This window comes from Pocillopora verrucosa, chromosome 11, assembly GCF_036669915.1.
Source record: "Pocillopora verrucosa isolate sample1 chromosome 11, ASM3666991v2, whole genome shotgun sequence".
Lineage (NCBI taxonomy): Eukaryota > Metazoa > Cnidaria > Anthozoa > Scleractinia > Pocilloporidae > Pocillopora > Pocillopora verrucosa.
The window spans coordinates 1,382,967-1,402,628 of record NC_089322.1 but is presented as its reverse complement, the minus strand read 5'-3'; the positions used below and the strand labels follow the sequence as shown (position 1 = coordinate 1,402,628).

The 19,662-nt window shown below is 36.7% G+C and overlaps 1 protein-coding gene across 1 annotated transcript; it reads left to right on the top strand.

Moving 5' to 3' along the window:
* Positions 1-251: 251 nt before the first annotated feature.
* Positions 252-19,165, top strand: LOC131772359 (SLIT-ROBO Rho GTPase-activating protein 1). Its single transcript, XM_059088262.2, has 18 exons — positions 252-473; positions 5,972-6,158; positions 6,709-6,865; positions 7,423-7,485; positions 8,261-8,374; positions 9,007-9,135; positions 10,368-10,589; positions 11,564-11,656; positions 12,603-12,770; positions 13,185-13,263; positions 13,354-13,384; positions 14,208-14,316; positions 14,824-14,884; positions 15,432-15,509; positions 15,600-15,734; positions 16,443-16,548; positions 17,527-17,753; positions 18,122-19,165. Exons 1-18 carry the CDS (start codon positions 413-415, stop codon positions 19,129-19,131), a joined length of 3,030 nt encoding a protein of 1,009 aa, XP_058944245.2. The 5' UTR covers positions 252-412; the 3' UTR covers positions 19,132-19,165.
* Positions 19,166-19,662: the final 497 nt, after the last annotated feature.

Below are 19,662 nucleotides of genomic sequence, written 5' to 3'. Positions count from 1 at the left end.
GTCGAAATAACATCTTTTGAACATAGATCTATGACCGACAAATTTACTTCTTATGGTATATGTTTCCGTTTGACATTTTAGACGATTGATCTTGACTGAAAGCATATAGAAAGTTGGTCGCATTCGAGAAAGAAGACCAAATAAGGGTATATAGGATATTCTTGGAAAAAAGCCTTCTGAATAAGCTAGCCTCGCTTTCGATAGGATGTGTTCATTAGAGAGACTGGGTCCGATTTAGTTCTGCTGTTTCCTTCCGGCACTCGTAAACCTCGGATCTGCGTGGATTTTGATCCCAAAACAAAGAGTTTCTTGATTCAAAATCCACCAAAAGAAGGAAAAATTCCTTCCGTGTAAAATTATCGTCGCCAGCTACCAAAATGATTTAGTAGCGTGTTCGTTTTAGCGCGCAAAAATGACGTCTAATGCCAAGAAAGGAAAGTCGGCCGTTCTGGAGTTTGGCACACAAACGAAAGGTAAGTGCTATGTTATCTGGCGTCAGCTTAAAACAACAGATCAAGGGGCGGTGAATTTATGAACAGTTGATGTAAAACATAGTTGTCGAGAGAATAACCGAGATATTTGCGAAACTGGTTTCCGGGGATGAGTTAATTTTGCGAGCAACGTTGATTGCGAGCGCCGATCCGTGGACGTTTTGCGAAGAGCCTGAGCCATCGAATTAGTTAAAGAGAGTCGAGTTATTTCATCGCGAGTAGACGGACTGCAAATATTGAGCAACTTTTGACTAATTATTTCGATTATTCTGGGGAGATTATCAAGCATTTTGTCATCAAAGTAAAGACCAGTTGCTAAAAAGTCTGCTCATCCCGCACGCTCTTTATTTTAAGATTGTATACGCTTAGAACTTTTCAAGAAGTGGTTTGGATGTAATCGGCCAAAATTGTTTGATCAATGGTTCACCTTATGATCTTCTAACAAGCAAACTCCTTCATCTGTTTGGCTTAATCAATAAATGTGTTTGGCTTCAAGGAAACCTTTTGGTTTTTACGCATTAACTTCACTTTTTGACTTTTTTAAAAAGTTAATATGTCGAGTTCATGTCCTAACTTTGTAGCGTTGTTCAATTTTCCGCAACATGTTTGCAAATGAAATCACCGTTTTATTTCAAGCAGATGAATGTTTTTCCTCGTGGTCGTAAACAAAAAAATACCTTGGTTTAAATTTGTCAATTTGAAAGTGTTTGGAACATTAAATATTTAAATCTCTTGAAATCGAAAACGAATGTGTGAAAATCATTGAGAGCTGGTATTCAAAATCTTGGAGATTCTGGTGTTTGTTCTAGTTTTCAAGAGACCGCAGGCATTCACAAATGACCTTATTAAGTATTCCTCGGACCTATCTTTACATCTTGGAAACTCGTTACTTTGAAAATTTTTCATCTTGTTCCCTCGTGGCTACTACTCAAGTTGTTGCTAGTTAAATGAACTAACTTTGACATATAGTTATGTGCTCGTGATTCTGTAAGATGTAAGAGCGAACGGATTTCAACCGCAATGTAAACTAGCCATTTCGCTTTACCCTTGGCAACCTTATTTAACATTTTCGAACAACTTAACTCCAATTACGTAGCAGGTGATGTATTAAACGCATTCATGTTTCGCAGCTGATGGAATGCACAACATTTCAGCCGTTTATTTCTTCTTTGAAGCTTATCAATCAAAAATATACCAGTTTGTATTTTGTCACGAAATACTTGACTGTAGTAAAATGCATCTTCACACCTTCAGCAATTATCTAAACGGCCGTATTTTTCGGTTAAAAAGTTGTCTGTAGCCACGTGAGTCATTTAATCGAATGTGCAATCACATGTTTTTGTTTACAGCGCACTGTACCTGGTTCTCCGTGATTCTGTTTCTGTCAAACGTTCTTAGATCATCGATTCCAAATGTTATTTTCTCGAGCAATAATTGTATGATATTTAGTTTCAGCTATGACCTTTCGTTTGACGAACAGATCAGAAGACAGGTTTTTTACAATGCAATGGATAAAATTCCCGAACTGAAAACTCAGACATTTGCTAGCTTGTAGAATAACACAATTACACAATTACGTACAGTTGCTTAAGTTGTAATTTCCCACCGAAGCAATATTGGTATTTTTATATGTTAGTGTTGGTTGGTGTTCCAATATCCTTTGATCCACTATTTTGGCCAAACATGCTCTAACATCTGCATAAATTTATTTAAAAGCATTTTCTACTGAAATTTGATTATGGGACACAATTCCTAAAAGACTTCCCAAGAACTACACCATCTTTCATTGTTGTGAAGTCAAGTCAAATACTCTCCTACCAATTTATGTAAAAGTGCCCATTTGTGTTCCATTGTCTCTGACTGGAACCACTTCCTGTCTCACAAAATTCTTCCTTCGTGATGCTATATATAACAAGGGTTTGAACAAAAATGTTGCACACTTAATCAGGATTTAAACATCATCACTTGCATTTTGTCATATTTCCTGAAATAATTCTTGATGTGGTAAAAGTAACACACAATATTGTTTTGTATGAGTTATAATATGTATAACAGGAAGTTATCCTTTTTTTTTCTCTGACAATCACAACATAATATGATCTTTAGACTTCCTTCTCAAGCAGGATCTGCCTTTGCAAGATATTAAATTTCTAAATTAAGCTGAAACTTTTGGCAATGAAACAACTTTTTGATTTTTACAGTTTTCTCAGAATTTTTTGGAGATTATTGTCACCAGTTAGAATGATTTGAATACTATATACACTCTAAATGTTACTCTGCTTGTAAAATTTGTACCTTGAAAATTAATTACCTTAGGGTCGGTAGCATTGGTTTAACTCTACATGTGAATTATGGCTGAAAGCTGAGTAACTTTCTTTCATTTTTGCGTACAACATTTTACAAGTTACAGAGTTAGATACAATGGTTCAAATGTGTCAAAGTGATGATGGTTTTCACGTGCTCCTTAAATGCTTTTCATGTGCTTTTTGCCTGTCAAATTTCGCGCACGTACTGAATTTTCAAAGTAAATGTAAAAACTGTCTGTAGACTACCTAGAATTCACCATCACCTGCCGGTTCATGATTTCGTAGACAGAGCCCTCTAGTTAACATCTGTAATGTATTAATCAACTACATTTCAATCACTGCTATGAGATCTGGAACACCCACAACGAAGGCCACTCTGACAGGTTACAAAACTTGCAAAATAGGTCTACCAGACACATAATGCATATCAGCAACTGGAGATATTCATGCGCCAAGGCTGTCATTGCCTTAGGCTGGGAAACCTTAGACATTCAGCAAGCAAGGTCTTAAGCTAAAGAAATGTTTTAATTGATTCACAACTTGGCTCAAAATTGTCTCACTGATCTAATCTTAAAAAAAAGGTGGCACTATTCAACACAATCTCAGGGGCTCTTCTACCTTCTTGCAGTCATTTATTTCCTTTGTTTTTGGTATTCAAGTGCTTTTATTGTTTCTTATAAATTATTTCACAAATTAATACTTAACAAATTACAAAATGAAAACAATGAAAAAAGAAAAAAGTCATTGGAATAAGCACATTTGCTAAAATCAAGACAGGAAACCTGATGATTGAAGAAGAGAAAAAACAAATAAGAGACAACAATGGCCTTCACTTGGGTTTTCCATTATAACATGATGGCTGTCTTACTAAATAGTGTAACACAGTAACAAGTAGTGGCACTATGCTTTTTATATGTAAGTGATTCTGCCACTTTTTGCAAGCTTTTGGAGCATTCTCAAGTTAGACCAGAAACACCTCAAGATTACTTAAGTTCTTACAATCACTCTTTATCTTTTTACACTTGAATTTTTATCTTAAACATTTCTCTTCAATATTTTTACGAAGCATCGTTGGCTGAAAAAGAAAAAAATACTTAAGAGTTCTGGTGAAGCCAAACACTTTTGTGGATCATTTTCATTGATTGTGTATGATCTGATGTGAAACACAAGCAGTGAAATTAACTTCATTTGCGTACAACATTTTACAGGTTACAGAGTTAGATACATTTGTTCAAATGTGTTAAAGTGATGATAGTTTTCACGTGCTCCTCAAATGCTTTTCATGTGCTTTTTGCCGGTCAAATTTTGCGCACATACTGAATTTTCAAAGTAAATATAAAAACTGTCTGTAGACTACCTAGAATTTACCATCACCTACCGGTTCATGATTTCAATTGATTGCTATGTGGCATGCAAAGGATCTATGTAGACCCTTTGCGCACCCCATTTGGGACAAATCCAGTGTTTTTCCATTTACTCTATTAATCATACATCATTTCATATTTCTCTGGGCCAGAACTCTGCAGGGCAAATACTAAGAATTAAGAGTACGTTTCAAATAGAACGTTTTATAGCCAGAAAGAATAATAAACTTGAGATCCATTACAACAAATGGAAACCCCTCCTTCAACTGATAGAACAATAGCTGAACTAATTTATTATTTATATCAATACGCGATGCCTTTTTTTCTTTTCTTTTATTCTCGTAGTCCAGTGTAGTGGTATTTTCTTTGTGTAATAGAGTAGTGTAATGTAAATTTATGCATGTAGAAATTTGTGATGTATCTTGCGTACTTGTAAAAACTGTAAAAACCCAAAAACAAATAAAATACCAAAAAAAATGAGCAAATACTACAAGTAATATGTTAAATTATGATAATCATAATAAATATAATCACATGAAATAGAACAATCGCCAAGATACGCCATGAGCTCTATGGGTTCAAGAAAAAATGTCATAAATGAAAACTAATGGTGTATGTAATATACATATATGTATATTTATTTAAACATTATTTACTTTTACTCAGCTAGATCAGCTTTTCAGTTATTCTGAGTAAATGTTACCTTTTTTTGTGTTAACATATTATGTGTGTAAACTAAGTTTAACTTCTCAATTTGGTAATAATAAAGCTTGTAATATAAAAGTTTTTACCATTTTTAACTCACTTCCCAAAGACAGTTTACAATAAGAATCTTTATCAATATTTGAAAACCCAAACTTACCTTGAAACCTGCTTATTATCTCAGATGTACTTTACGACATAACTTTTTCTTAAAGTAGAGATAATTATTGTAAATTACATGATTACATGATCATTTCTTTTAATCCTTTAACTCCCAGACCAAATTTGTAATTCTCCTTACTGTCAACCATACAATTCTTATGATGTTAGTTCAGAGAATTTAGTATTGGATCAACTAATTATCCTCAAATTGATATTTTTCTTTATTCTCATCACTTGTCTGGTTGATATTGTATTGATGTTGTAAAGAGAAATTGTCTTGGTCATTTATGGGAGTTAAAGGCTTAATATTTTAACACACATTTTTTAGATTTTGAATCCTTGCAAATTATTTTAGGTGTTGAAGTATGGACATAGTATCCACTGACTTAGACTTGCGTTGGATCTTACTCTGGTATTGCCTAACACTTTAACTCCCAGATCAAATTTGTAATTCTCCTTCCAGTCAACAATACAATTCTTATAATGTTAGTTCAGAGAATTTAGTATTGGATCAACTAATTATCCCCAAATTGATATTTTTCTCTATTCTCATCACTTATCTGGTTGATATTGTGTTGATATTGTAAGGAGAAATGCTGTCTTGGTCACTCATGGGAATTAAAGGGTTAACAAGTGTTTGTTTCTTTCCTATCAGGTTTTCAATCGAGTTTAACTTGAAATGAACGGAATTTTTATTTGTTTGTTGGGGGTGTTTGTAGCTTAGTAACCAGGCATTTTCAAGCAATCATGTTGATTGATGAAAATTCATGGCATGTTTACCAGATGTTTTCACTGGTAAGCAGCACGCTTGATTTGTAAAGAAATTTTGGAGAGAAAAGGTGTAGCTTATATGCCAATGTTCACAGTTTGTCTAGTTCCAATAAATTTTATTTATTAATCCTAGAACCCATTGGTTAACCAAGATGTTAATGTTATCTTTTGACAGAGATGCGCCAGATTGTTATTGAGCAGCTGAAATGCTTTGAGAACAGAACAGAGGGAAAAGTGCTTTTTCTGGCAGATCTGCAGGAATTTTTCAGGAGGCTGTCAGAAATTGAGTTGGAATATTCTCGAAACCTAGATAGGCTTTCAAAAATGTATCTGGAAAAACTTCATAGGCATAAAACACAGAGGTAACATAAAACATTTCAACTACATTGTTATGTAGTTATTGAGTCACAAGGTGCACCATTTTTTACCAGTAAAATTTGTCCTCTCATGGAAAATTGATGGTAAACTCAGTTTGTATCTTATAGCCACGTATTTTGGTGAAACTACTTTGATAAGGCCAATTTTTCCCAGTTATATTTTAAACAAAAGCAAGACAGTGATTGTTAGTTACCGTCTTTTGTAAGTTTGGTTGGATTTGAAAAGAACAGAGGTGGCTCTGAAAAGAACTGTGTGTCATATAGCCAAGTGTTTGGAAGAAACTGATGCAAAAAGTTGAACTTTTATCTGGCCATTTTAAGTTTTCAAGGCAGTAACTGATAGATATGGACTTTCATAAGGTGGTTTTTAAATGATCTGTGTGGCTCTGAAAAGAATTGGTGGGGAAAAAAAGAACTGTCTTTGTTTAATTGTAGCTCTCTGTTTTGAACTGATAGTCCAACATGCTGTTGTAATTGACTAACAGAGTGTGGGATTTATTAATGCCCTTATTCACTATTTAACTTGTGTCACTAGGAAAGAGAAGGGAACCACAATGGATTTATGGCAACAAGTCCTCATTGAAACAAAGAACAAATCGAAGATGCATCAGGGTCTTGCCGACAATGTTTCCAATGACATTGTTAATAGATTCATGATTATAAGTGATGACTGTAAAAGAATATCCAAGCATGTAAGAGTTTATAATTATCTTCATCCTTTAACCCAAAGTGTGATTAGCACCCTATTTCTCCTAACAATATCACTCTTGAATCACACATTAAGGTCTTGAGAATATAGGAAATGATCACCAACTAAAGAAACTCCTCATTTCTATAAACAATTACTCCTTGACAGCTCCATAGGAAATGTGAAGAGAACAGTATGGATATATGTACTGATGTTAGGGTGCATTGGGTGGTCAAGTGGAAAAACCGTTATGTTTTATTTCTAGATTTTTATGATGTCAACTGTTGTCCCCTAAGAGAGACTTGCATGTAATATCTCCTCACAGTATCACCCTTGAATCAAGTACAAAGATGATGAGAATTAAAGAAATGATCACCAACTCAAGAAACTCCTGATTTTCAAACAAATTCTCCTTGTCAGTGCTATGGGAAATATAAAGAGAACAGTGTGGAGAATATTAATATTAATATTAGTAATATTTTAAGTGAAAGTGAGATAGGCAACAAGCATGGAATATCTTTAATTTTGTAAGTTCTCCCTTTTTTTTTTTGTATTTTACAGTGTTGCGAGACAGCTTCAACTCTCCAGGAGGAACTACTCAAATCAGTGAACGATCTTAACAGGGTGAATACAAAAACTGAGTTGTTATTCTCAATGAAACTTTTATGATAAATTGTTCAGCCTTATACAAGTGTTCAAGATGAAAATTATTACTGAATTAGACTAGTGTAGTACAACAGGAACTGAATTTTTTCCAACCTATCAAAAAATGTTTTAGCCCCTTAACTCCCAAGATTGGATTGTTAATTCTCCCTCTCTAGCTGCTACACATTCCCTTGAAAATTTGTTGCAAGAATTTGGTGTTGGATCAATATTTAAAAATATCTCATACCTGATAAGTTTGAGTATTCTCACTACCAGTTTGCTGGATAATGTATGGATACTACAGGGAGAAGTTACCCGTTGATCTCATCTGGGAGTTTAACTCCCATGAGTGACTAAGACAGAATTTCTCCTTACAATATCAATACAGTGTCAACCAGGTAAGTTATGAGAATAAAGAAAATTATCAATCTAGGAATAATTAATTGATTCAATACTAAATTCTCTGAACTAACATAATAAGAATTGTATAGTTAACAGTAAGGAGGATGACAAATTTGAACTGGGAGTTAAAGGGTTAAACTATATGAGTGACCAGCATCTAATTTCTCCTCACAGTAATTACTACTGACCATTCATTAAGATCATGAGAATAATGGAAATGATTGCAAAGCTGAGAAGCTTTGATCACAAAATAAATTCTCCTTAAAAGTACCAAGGGAAATGTCTAGAGAACTGTATTGAGAATATGGATATTGATGTAAAGGGTTCATGGCTTATATCTTTTTTTTTTTAGAGACTCCATCGCTATCATGCAATGGCTTTAGAGAGCAAAACAGCAGAGCAGAAACTTCAAAAGATGGAAGATTCACGAAGAAAGAATGAAAAAATGGCTAAGCAAGTTGAGAAGGTATGACCAGAGCAGTTTATAATCTTGCCAAAAAATATAATTACTCTGATACAGTCAAACCTCAGTTATCTGGACTTTTTTTGGAGATATTTTTATTACAATGTATGAGGACTTGCTTTTGTGGTATTACTTGTTATAAACATTTATTTGTTACATTTGCAAAGTGTGACAACGTTTGCTATTAATCAAAGCACTTGTAAAGAAGCAGCCATCAGACTCACAGAATTTGTTCTGCTTTCCATGAAACATTGATGTTTAGATTTCTTAATTTCCAAACATACCTTTGACAGATGTTAATGATGATGCACTCTGATTTGAGAACATGTGTTAATTCTTTGGTAATATTGATTTAAGGGTATGTACATGATTTCAATTTTATTTTAGGCTTATTATTATTATTCATATTTTTTATTGTTGAGACTCTCAGTTATCGGGACTTTTTGGCCCAGCCCCATATGACTCCAGATAATTGAAGTTTGACTTTAATTTTTTTCAAGATGATATAATATTGGTATTATAAAACAGTTAAAATAGTTAATGATTACATTGTTGATGACAATGACCATAAATGATATAACTGTAGTGGCACATGTAAACATCATTTCATGTGTTGTTTTACTGGTCTTTAATAGCACCAACAAAAATGTACTGAATGCAAAAAGAGGTGTGTCAAAGCTAAGAATGAGTATGTCTTATCACTGGAGTCTACAAACCATTTCTTGGAGAATTATTACAATGGATTTCTCAAGACATTGGTTGATGTGAGTATGCTCTTTTTTCTTTTTCTTTTTGTTGTTTTTTTTTTTTTAGAACAAATGTCCACTGATCGATTTTGTTGTTTTTGTTGTCGTCTTGTGATAGGCAGAGTGTAACTTTACCTCTGATTGTGCCCCATACTGTAGGTTAAGTCTTTGAGGTCAAGGGACCCATTTTTTGGGTCAAAATTCTCAATAAAAATTATGATAAAGTTCCTCTTCAGGAAAAAGGAAACTTCTAAATGTGCCTCACCCCCAATATGTGGCTTTGTAGCTCAGTTGGTAGCAGTAGCGAACTTGTATCTGGAAGCCATGCATTTGAATCCCGTTGAAGCCTGAATTTTTTCCAGGCTTTTCTTTTGCAATTGCTAAAATTACAGCTTATCTACAAGGATCGTAGCTTCACCAGGCCCTTTTTTTCTATTGAATCTATGATGGTATCTTTATCATGAAGCAGCAACAAATGCAAAGTATGGAGTATATTTAATACCCCTGGATAGGATGCAAGTCCATTACATGTTACAGGGTATATCTTCATTAATCAAAACTATAACAAAATTGTAGAATGTGATTGGTTATCACCAGTCTGATTAAAGCCCTAATAGGACAGTGTACGCATTGTGTTTGCAATTGGACAGTGTAATAGGACAGTTGGCATGTCATGCCTTTGTACATGGACAGTACACATCATGAAAGTGTGCTGTTGTTGGGCATTTCACTGAGTTAATTGTTTTTTGTTTTTTTTTTAATGAAAACATGGAAAGGATGATTACTTTCTCTTTAGAATTTTGTCATAAGTTTGATTCATAGGTGATTAACATGTAACTTTCCCCTGTAATATCCATCATCATTCAGCAATCAAGTAATGAAAATACTTAAACTTTTTGGGTAGAAATTATTATCTTGATCTAACACCAAATTGTCATCACTTATTTGTAAGCTAGAGGGGTGAATTTACAATCAGATCTTGGGAGTGAAAGGGTTAAATGGGTAACAAGATCTTAACCCTTTAACTCCCATGAGTGATCAAGACAGAATTTCTCCTTACAATATCAATACAATATCTAGCAGAGAAGAGATGAGAATATAGTAAAATATCAATAAGGGGATGATTGGTTGATCCAATACTAAATTCTCTGAACTAACATTATATGAATTATATGGTAGACAGTGAGGAGAATTACTAATGAGATCTTGGGAGTTAAAGGGTTAAATTTTGTACTTTGTTTTCTACTCAGACTTTTGACTACAATTACCACGACTCTTTCACTCGAGGAGTTGAGGCATATGTCACTGCAGAAGCAAATGTAGCAGCTTCCAGCAACCAGTCAGTAGATGTTGTGCGTGAAGCTAAGTTTACTGTGGAAGCAGCTAAAGATAAACAGTTCTTCTTTGATGACAACTCCGGTGCATTAGCTCTGCCATTCACATTTGCCTTCTTGCCGTTCAATGATGATGAGGTTGGTCTCTGTTCTTAGTCTGAATTTCAGAACTCCTATTCTGCTCTTTAGATAATGCTGCTTGTTGTGGTAGTCTTATAGTAGTAGTAGTCTTTATTTATTCTTGAAACATAAAAAGTGGTAAAAATAGTAAAAGATAAAACAATTATAAACTTGTAACACCATGTTGTGTTTAAAAAATCGGATGATTGATGTTCACATCTTTTAAAGATGATTTGTTTCTGAAATTAAAATGTCATCATTTTCTTTTGAGATTAAATTTTAAAGAGGATGGAAATCAAATTTTGGCACTTAATTTAAAATGTTTTTGTCCTGGTTTCGTAGTAATGCATATGTGTAGTTCTAGTAGTCTTTGTTCAAATAAGCTGTGAACTCCCCTGTAATTGGGACTCAGGCATAATGTTTGGTAAGGAAATAGAGAAAAAGAAAGATTTTTGTTTTGTGTCTTGTCACAAGCATGGAACAAAGAAAAAATTATGAGTCCCAGAGGAGGGCATAGAGGGCATATTTACTACATGTTGATTGGCTGAGATAGAGGGAATTTTTCATTAAATTTGGTAATTCCCTGTACAAAATTACCTAAAACTGATTAGTTCTTAGGTTGCCTAAGTTGTTTTTGACCTTTTTTAAAATAAAATTTTCCATTTATGTTCTAAAAAAGTAATAGCAAGTTTTGTTGTAAAGTTAAAGATTGAAATCACTTTTGTTTTAAAGAAGTTGCAGAAATTGCTCACGTCACTTGCTGCATGACTCAGAATTTTCTGCAATTTCTGAAAACATGTGTGATTTTAATCCTCAATTTAACTTAGCCCATGGGATTACCTCTACACATTACCAGTAGGGATATTATGTGACCTAACTCCAAATTCTTGAGATGAAATTAAATAAAATGTAGGGCAGACGGTGGAGGGTGATATCCAGATCTTACCAATGAAGCGTCATATTTAATATGTGTATGGATGTTTATTTCACAGCTTTATCAAGTGTCACCTCAACAAATTGATGTAATAGAGCATCACTACAAGGTGTTTGAGAGACTGCAAAGGGCAAAAGCAGAAACGGATGAGGTTTGTCACTAAAACACTTTCTTGTAGTGATACCTAATTGCAACATGGTTTAAGGAACTTCGTCAAACAAAAAACTGAAAAAGAAAGTAGCAAAATGTGAATTAACTAGCTTGTAATTACCTTCCCGTAGACATTTCCTTTCCACATTTTTTTAAATCCTTTAAACCTTAAGAGTGATTAGTGTATAATTTCTCCAGACAATATCACCCTGAGTCAAACATCCAGGTCATGAGAATAAAGGAAATGATCACCAACCTAAGAAGCTCTTGATTGTTAAACAAATTCTCTCTGTCAGCATCTTTGTAACTGTATAGAAAGTAGTATGGAGAGTTTACACATTGATGTTGGGGTGTAAAAGGTTAGAGAGGATGAGGAAGATGACAGCTTTTGGTTTTGGCCTTAAATGACACATGTGGCCATTCATTTTGCCGCATGAGGCAAAAACTGGCTGAGTCGTGCAAAATCAAACCCTAGACTTTCTGACTCTGTGATCCAGTGTTTTATTACTGAGCTACAGAGAATTCTGTTGTGGATTATGGCACATAGTAGTAGTAGTATGTTCATATTTGATAAGCATCCTGCTCACTGCTACGGTCAGAAATGTTGAAAGCCTCTTGCAAAATGAAGCAGGAAAGAAAGTAAAGAACATATTAACCCTTTCATTCCTAAGAGGAACTGGCTTCTTATTTATCTTGGTGGTATCACTGCTGAGTCAAGCACAAAAGTCATGAGAATTAGGGAAATGATCATCAACTCAAGATGCTCTTGATTGTTGAAAAAAATTCTCCTTTCTTATCATAGGAAATGTATAGAGAACAGTATGGAGAATATGAACACTGATGCCAGGGTATAAGGGGTTAAGTTAAGTTAGTGGTTCCCTTAAAAAGCCATTCATGTCTATGAGTTTCACCTTGCATTCAACAGCCACTGTTGTCCATTTTTTTAGATTGGAAAGTCAGCGGAGGCCACCTCAGATGCTCTTGCATCGATGCATCAGCAGTGGGACAGTGAAATGATGAAAGTGGCCAATGGTGCAGTGGATCCTGTTGCTGGATTAGGCAGCTGTCAATCAATCAAGAACAGCAGTGAAGACTTAGAGATGTATTATATGACGGTACGACCTCATTGGAACCTTTCAATTACTCCCAGAGGCAACTAACATGTAATTTCTCCCTTAAATATCCAAACATTATCAAACAAACAGGTAATGAGAATACTCAGACTTATCAGGTAGTGGTTATCTGCTTGATCAAACACCAAATTCTTGTAACTAATTTACAAGGAAATGTGGTGCAGCTGGAAAGGAGAATTTACAATCATATCTTTGGAGTCCAGGAGTTAATCTGCTACTTTGCTGTTGGTGTTTTTACTTTCTCCACAGTCGGGATCCATTGTTGTATTGTTGTAAAATATTCAGGTTTCACGTCACGTCAGTGCTCAGAATTTTTGCACCCTTCTTTTCTGATATTATGTAGTGCACTTAAAAGATGTTTCCTTATGTTGCTTTCTGATATTTTTTCTCTTCCAGAAAATGCGGGAGCTTATTCTTATTAGTAGTGTACAAGTCCGTGTGGAGGCTGAAAATAATATGCTGACCAAAACACTCGGTTAGTAGTAATCCGTACTTCTTACTTTTTTACTTTTTTTTATTGTTAAGTGACTTACAATCATTTACTAACTTTGTTTACTCTTCGTAGGTGAAGTAACACCAGACATTGTGGGAGCCAGGTATTTTAAAATGATGTTAAAAATGAATTTCCACACTTCTTGCCCAACATCTCTACATGTAGTATTCCCCTGTCTAAGCTGTAGCCGTTTTGATCTCCTTGGTTAGAAGGAAGAAAGTTGGGGGACTATATTTGCACCGAAAGGAAGCCAGTTTGGCGACCTTTCTCGTGTAGCAAGCTGTCACATCTTTGTGTTTTTGTAACGCAATTTTCAATTGTGTGTCCAAAACCAAGGTTATCTCAGCGACTAAACAGAAGTAAGGTTATATTGTCATTAGCCAATGAGAACTAAAAACTGCTCATGCGCGGGAAAATGCGAATGACCAAGTCACGATTCTTTTAAGTTTTGCTTTTGATTGGTTGAGAGGATGGCACGATTCTTCTGGACCCAGAATCACAGAGCAAAGTTAGAGAAAACCAAAGCAACCCCGAATTTCTTTCGACACTTTTTTTTGTTTTGTTTTGTATTTCTTCCCTTGCCTTAACTTTGATTTCTGGTGACTTTTTTTTAGAATTTTTAGGACGTCAAATGGGGGTTTGAAGCTGGGGTATGACTTAAGGGATGGGGAGGGCTTGCACAAAGTGTCTAAACATGTATTAGAGAAAAGTCTGATTTTTTGTCTTGGAAAATGTACCCTATATTTCTTCCACGAGCATTTGCAATCGTGGTTTTTGGTACAGTACTTGATTTTGTCTGCCCCATATCTCGCCTCCATGACACCTGCTGCTCCATAAGTCTTTCTTTCCTCATCACATATTTCACATTTATAATGTGTTGATATTATAAAAATGATATGAATTTTCATTTCATCAATTTTTTTAAGGCTCAAGAGACCAGCGTTAGATATGTCTTCTAAAGAAGCTTCAGCGATTCTAGACTCTGTGCACAAGAAGGCCAAAGTGTTTGGATGTAATCTAGAAAATTATGTTAAAGTAAGTACATGCACCAAGTCATATCATGCAGTTCTTAACGACTGATTGCGGAAAAATAACCGCGCTTGTAACTGTTTCAAATTTTTTGGAAAGTTTGTGTGGCATTTCCTCAGGTAGATATCGGGGATTGACTCTTTAGACCCTAAGGGCCGATTATTTCAACCAAACCGCATTCTAAGCCATCTTCAATTCAGCCGAACTTCTATCCGAATAATTAAATTTGTTAGTAGTGTTCAGAGGGCCGAAAGCTGATAGTGGAAGGACATTTTTGTAATTAAATCAGCCCTCTCATAGGGGATTCCCTGAGGTGTACTTCTTGCGTAAAACCGCGGTTTGGGTTAGATCTCGTGTAAAAACCGGCTCTTAGTGACTTGCTTCTAATGTTTTCTTACAATATCATCCCTGAATCTAACATTAAGGTCACGAGAACAAAAGAAGTGATCGCCATCTTAAGAAGCTCTTGTTAGCCGGTTAAATTGATTGTTTCAAGTTTGCTTTATTTCTCAGGTTACAGGAAGAGAAATTCCAGAGGTTGTAGAAAGTTGTGTCAAGTTTATTAAAAAGTTTGGTGAGTACTTGAAATTCGGCCTTCCTGGTTAGTTAATTAAGTTTTATTAACTGATTTGATAACGTGAATTTGCCACCGTTGAGAGAATCTCTTGGGAGTTTAAGAAACGATGACGGCGGCGGTGCCTTAGACAACGTCGGTTAAAAAATGAACTTATATTTTACCAACGAATCTTGCGATACTCTAAAGTCATTTAGTTTGTTTCTTACTGTTAAAACTATCTCGAAACTGAATATGGAACACAGGTTTGTCATTTCACGTTGTTGTTTTGCAGAGGACGCAAAGAAATTTACAAAGATTTATAACGCACGTGCACAGCTATTGTTCTTCTCATTAAACTTTTTGTTTAGTGACGTTGTCGTTGCCGTCGTGGTTTTCTTAAAGTCCCTTTTAGCTGACGTCTTGAGCGGTAACCCTTCGTCAGAGAGAATGACGATTCTGGGGCCTCGAAGGATTTAAAAAATCCCTTATTTTAGTTTATGTCTGCTGCCCTGGGAAGTATGCTGTCATAACATAACAGTTTTTATTTATTTTATTGTGTTCTTAGGGCTGGACCATCAAGGAATATTTCGGTTATCGGGATCCACAACGGAAATAAACGACATGAAACAACTTTTTGAAAATGGTAACTGCCTTGAAAGTTAGGGAACGTTTTGTTTCTCTGTACATTTATCGCGTTGCGGCTGAAATTCGCGGTTTTTTTTTTTTTTGGTAGGTCGTGATCCGTTAGCAGGTCTAAATCATTGGAAAGATATCAACGCCGTGGCTGGTTTACTCCGGGTTTATTTCAGGGAACTGGAAGATCCTCTGTTTCCTAGTTCACATTATCAAGAATTCATTAAGGCTAGCTGTAAGTATCTCGTTATATTGTTAAATGAGGGTAGTTCCTCTTTTCTAACGAAGACTGAGGCCCTCCTGGCTTATAACCGAGGATAGTGGATGAGAGGGAAAGAGTAGATGCCATGGCTGAGGAAAGCAAGCGGTTTTAAAAATTGGAAAATTGTTGAGGTCTTATCAAAAGAGGGATCTTGTACAGCAACTGGTATTGACTTTTGCAATTCAGCGTGAAGAACGGGAAATTTCACAACTTTTTCAAGAGCGGAAAATATGAAGCCCCTGCACATAGCAAGAAAAAATAGCGAGCTAAACCTTTGAAAGGGCGCGAATTACGCAATCTACGTCAAGGGGAAATTTTACGTTCAATGCCAAATGCGGAATAATGTATAACTTGTACCCAGGGTGAAAAATTGTCCTACCTGCGTTAAGAGTGAGAAATATGAAACCGCTGCGAACACTGGGTAATTATGCGATCAGTACCCAAGGCGGGAGGGCCTGCAACCGGTGCGGAGGACAGCAACTAGTTTTAGGCCCAGGCAAAGGGCGGGAAAACATGCAAGGTTACCTGCGGTGATTGTGCTCAGCCCACCCAGGTTTACCATCTCGGGGGTTCTTTTATTGTGAAAATATATGTCTGACAAAAAAAAAAATTACTTAATTTTGTACTTTAAAGTTGTGTTGGATCTTTGATTATGATGCACTATCCTCTCTTTGTCTGAAGTGTCAGCGTCAGTAGAAGATGGTATCAAAGAAATAATGACTGCACTCAGTTCGCTTCCTGAATCAGTGGTTCGAGTGATGGAGTATCTGTTTTCTTTCCTTAGCTTGTAAGTATTATAAGTCAATCTTTTTTAAAAGCTCTGTTAGTTGATGGTTTTCATCGGATCGAAGATGTTACAATGTTATTTACCCGGCAGAGAGAATGCTACTCTCCTGAAAACCGAACTTCCCTATTAAACAACGTGTCCCAAATTATTATAACTTTAGCCCATTCCAGATTGAAACTTAGTTCGCCACTGACGCAAAGTGAATGTTGCCTCTAAACCTCCTCGAAATACACAATCTTTCAAGGAATTACGGTCGTTTCGCTTACGTCTAGAGTCGATTCGCCTACGTCCAATATCTCAGTTCGCCTACGTCTTAAACCCCGTACTATGACAATTATTGTATAAAACAGTTGATTCAATTGAAAAAAAAATTGATGATGTTCGAAAACTATCGCATGAAAATTTGATATCACAACTAATGAACTCTAACGATTGCCATGTTAATTGGGTTCATCTCACCGCGCTTTGACATGAGAGACAAATTGAATTGACCCTTTTTGCAACATTGGATAAATGCTATGATATATATCAATGTTGCAATTGTACCCTAATATTTAAATTACTGTAATTATCATGCTTTCCACGCTTTTGCACTGCTGTAGTGTTATTCATGCATATGAATCGTAGGCGAACCGACTCTGGACGAAGGCGAAACGACCTGAATAGTTCTCAGTCAGTATAGCTTTTCAGACAGTCGGTCTCTGTCAACAACAGCAATTGTTCTTTTTAGAACTTTCTTGAAGACTACAACACAGCAATTTCAGATAAAATAACATCATTATTACATAACCCAATAGAATGTTCCAGGCAGTTCCATGGTATGACATCAGAAAGTTCGAGTATCCACATTGCCGTGACAAGGCATTCTAGAAGTTTTCAAAAAACTGCTACTCTATAGCCACTTCCCATAACAAAGAATACGTTCGCAAAATTGAACCCCCAAAATTTAATGTTCTACGGTATGATGTCTCTCGGCAGAGTTGCACAGCACAGTGAATCTAACAAGATGGACGCCCACAATCTGGCGGTAGTGTTCGGCCCGACATTGTTACGTATCCCGTCCGAACAAGACATGATAGCTTATCAAAGTCAAGTGAATGGAATGATAGAATTACTTATTAAACATTGTGACGAGATATTCCCTGGCTCTGGAGAATCGCTACCAGCGCCATTATCTGAGACAGAAGAGAGTGAGAGCGAGGAAGGTAAGTGTTCAGAATGGATCGATTTTTAATGCCCTCTCAGAAGGAAGAGAGAGAGAATGAGGAGTGCGTCAAGTATTTAAAGCATTTAGAACATTGCTTTTAAAAGATATCTTTTTAGATTAAATAGAATGTTGAAACATTCTTAGAGTCAACACGTCCATATTAGCTAAAAATTGCAACCATCTCTCTTACTTCCGGTTCTTTTGAACCTCACTTGCTCATAACGAACTCTGCAACTCGCCTACACGTTAATATAAAACGCGATTTAACAGCGAGCTGAGCGCTCGCAGTACTCGTGCGTTTCATGCCAGTTCGTCGTCTTTTTTCTTACAGTCATGGTTACTTTTTTTTCCTTTTTTTTCCTGCAGATCTGGAGCCAAGGGAAGCCGAAGCGATATATGATTACTCAGCTCGATCCTCCAAGGAATTGTCCTTTAAAAAAGGCGACATTATTCAGGTGTTCAAAAGATTTAACCCGGAATGGTGGGACGGGACAATCAATGGAACTGAAGGCTTTGTGCCAGCCAGGTACATTCGTATGCTGACAGACGACGATGTCGATGCAAATGATGGCGAAGGGAATATCTCGATCTCCGGCGAGCTGTCGCCATCACCCAAGATTTCATCCAGTGGAATAGACAGGCCTAGGGATCTGCCTCCAAGGATCCCCAAGAGAGAGGGCTCGCTACGAGGAAGGGACAGTTTACCCTCTCCCACAGCGGATCATGCAAGCCACGTAGCAGCAAGTCCCATCGGAGCAAGTCCGATAGGAGTGAGCTCTCAGGGGCCATCTCCAGGATCATCGTCGTTTAAGAAGACCTCCGTGCCAGCAATCTCATCGGAAGATATCGTAAAGCGGCAGCTGACGCGGCTTCGTAAGGCGCCCAGAGAAGAGAGCGACAACTCTGTGGATAAGACACCTGATAAGGAACAAGGATTCGTGATACCAAGGCTTCGGAGCATCTCGCCTACCAGAAAATCCCAGTCACCTAGCCAGGAGAAGGCGGAAGAAGCCGAAAAGAAGGAAGAACCAACGGATAAAGACTGGAGAGGGGGAGGTGAAGCTTCCAAAGAGGAAAACCGGAAGTCCGTAGAAGGTGTGTGGCAGCCACGAGAGGAAGTTAGCATTCCAGCGAATAACACTCCCCAGGGCATTTCTCCGACAACAACGGCACCGGCACCGGCACCGAAAATTCCCCCAGCGGTTCGCCCTAAACCCAAGGGAAACCGCAACCCTCAGCCCCCTTTCCGTAAAAACTCCGATGATCTGTTAGCTTCGCTGCAGGCTGCTCAAGTCGTGCGGAGTCATCGGACTAGTGGCGGTCCTGACGACAACAGGAAGAGCGGAGGGTCTGTGGGGGACGACACTGCTTTTTGAGGGTCTCTCTAGGGGGGGGGGTGATAAAGGGGGGTCAAGGGAAGTAAGGGAGGGTGGTTGGAAAAGGTCTGGTGGGAGGAAGAATCTTTTCTTGAAAAAATTATGATCCTATGGAAACAAAGCGTATTATCTGCATGCCCCGCAGTGGGGAAGTTTTGGTAGAAATGCCAATTTTTCGAGATTGTTAGACTAAGATTGATCAAAACGTGTTATCAATCGGGAAGAGGTGGGTGAGCTGTGGGGTCAAATTTATTCGTGCGGGTGGGTAAGGATTGCACTAGAAGGGCTGGGGTGGGATGGGTTAGGTTAGGTTAGGTTTGTTTCGAGGGAATTCTTTTATAAAATCTTGCCAATCAGTTTGTTAAGAGTCGGGAAGGACTTTGAATCAAAGACAAATACTTTTCCAAAAAAATAAGAACCAAAAGTTGAATTGTAATGGTGATGTAAATATGTATTTTTAGGAGACAAAGAAGTCGTCGCTAACACAGAAATGATAATGATAATTGTTTAAAGTATTGATTTGATACGTGA

Excerpts from the sequence above, each read along its gene's own strand:
- LOC131772359 (XM_059088262.2), top strand. The coding sequence starts at position 413 with ATGACGTCTAATGCCAAGAAAGGAAAGTCGGCCGTTCTGGAGTTTGGC. Across the intron at positions 10,590-11,563 it reads TGCCGTTCAATGATGATGAG|CTTTATCAAGTGTCACCTCA; the intron begins GTTGGTCTCTGT and ends TTTATTTCACAG. Across the intron at positions 13,264-13,353 it reads TATGCTGACCAAAACACTCG|GTGAAGTAACACCAGACATT; the intron begins GTTAGTAGTAAT and ends TACTCTTCGTAG.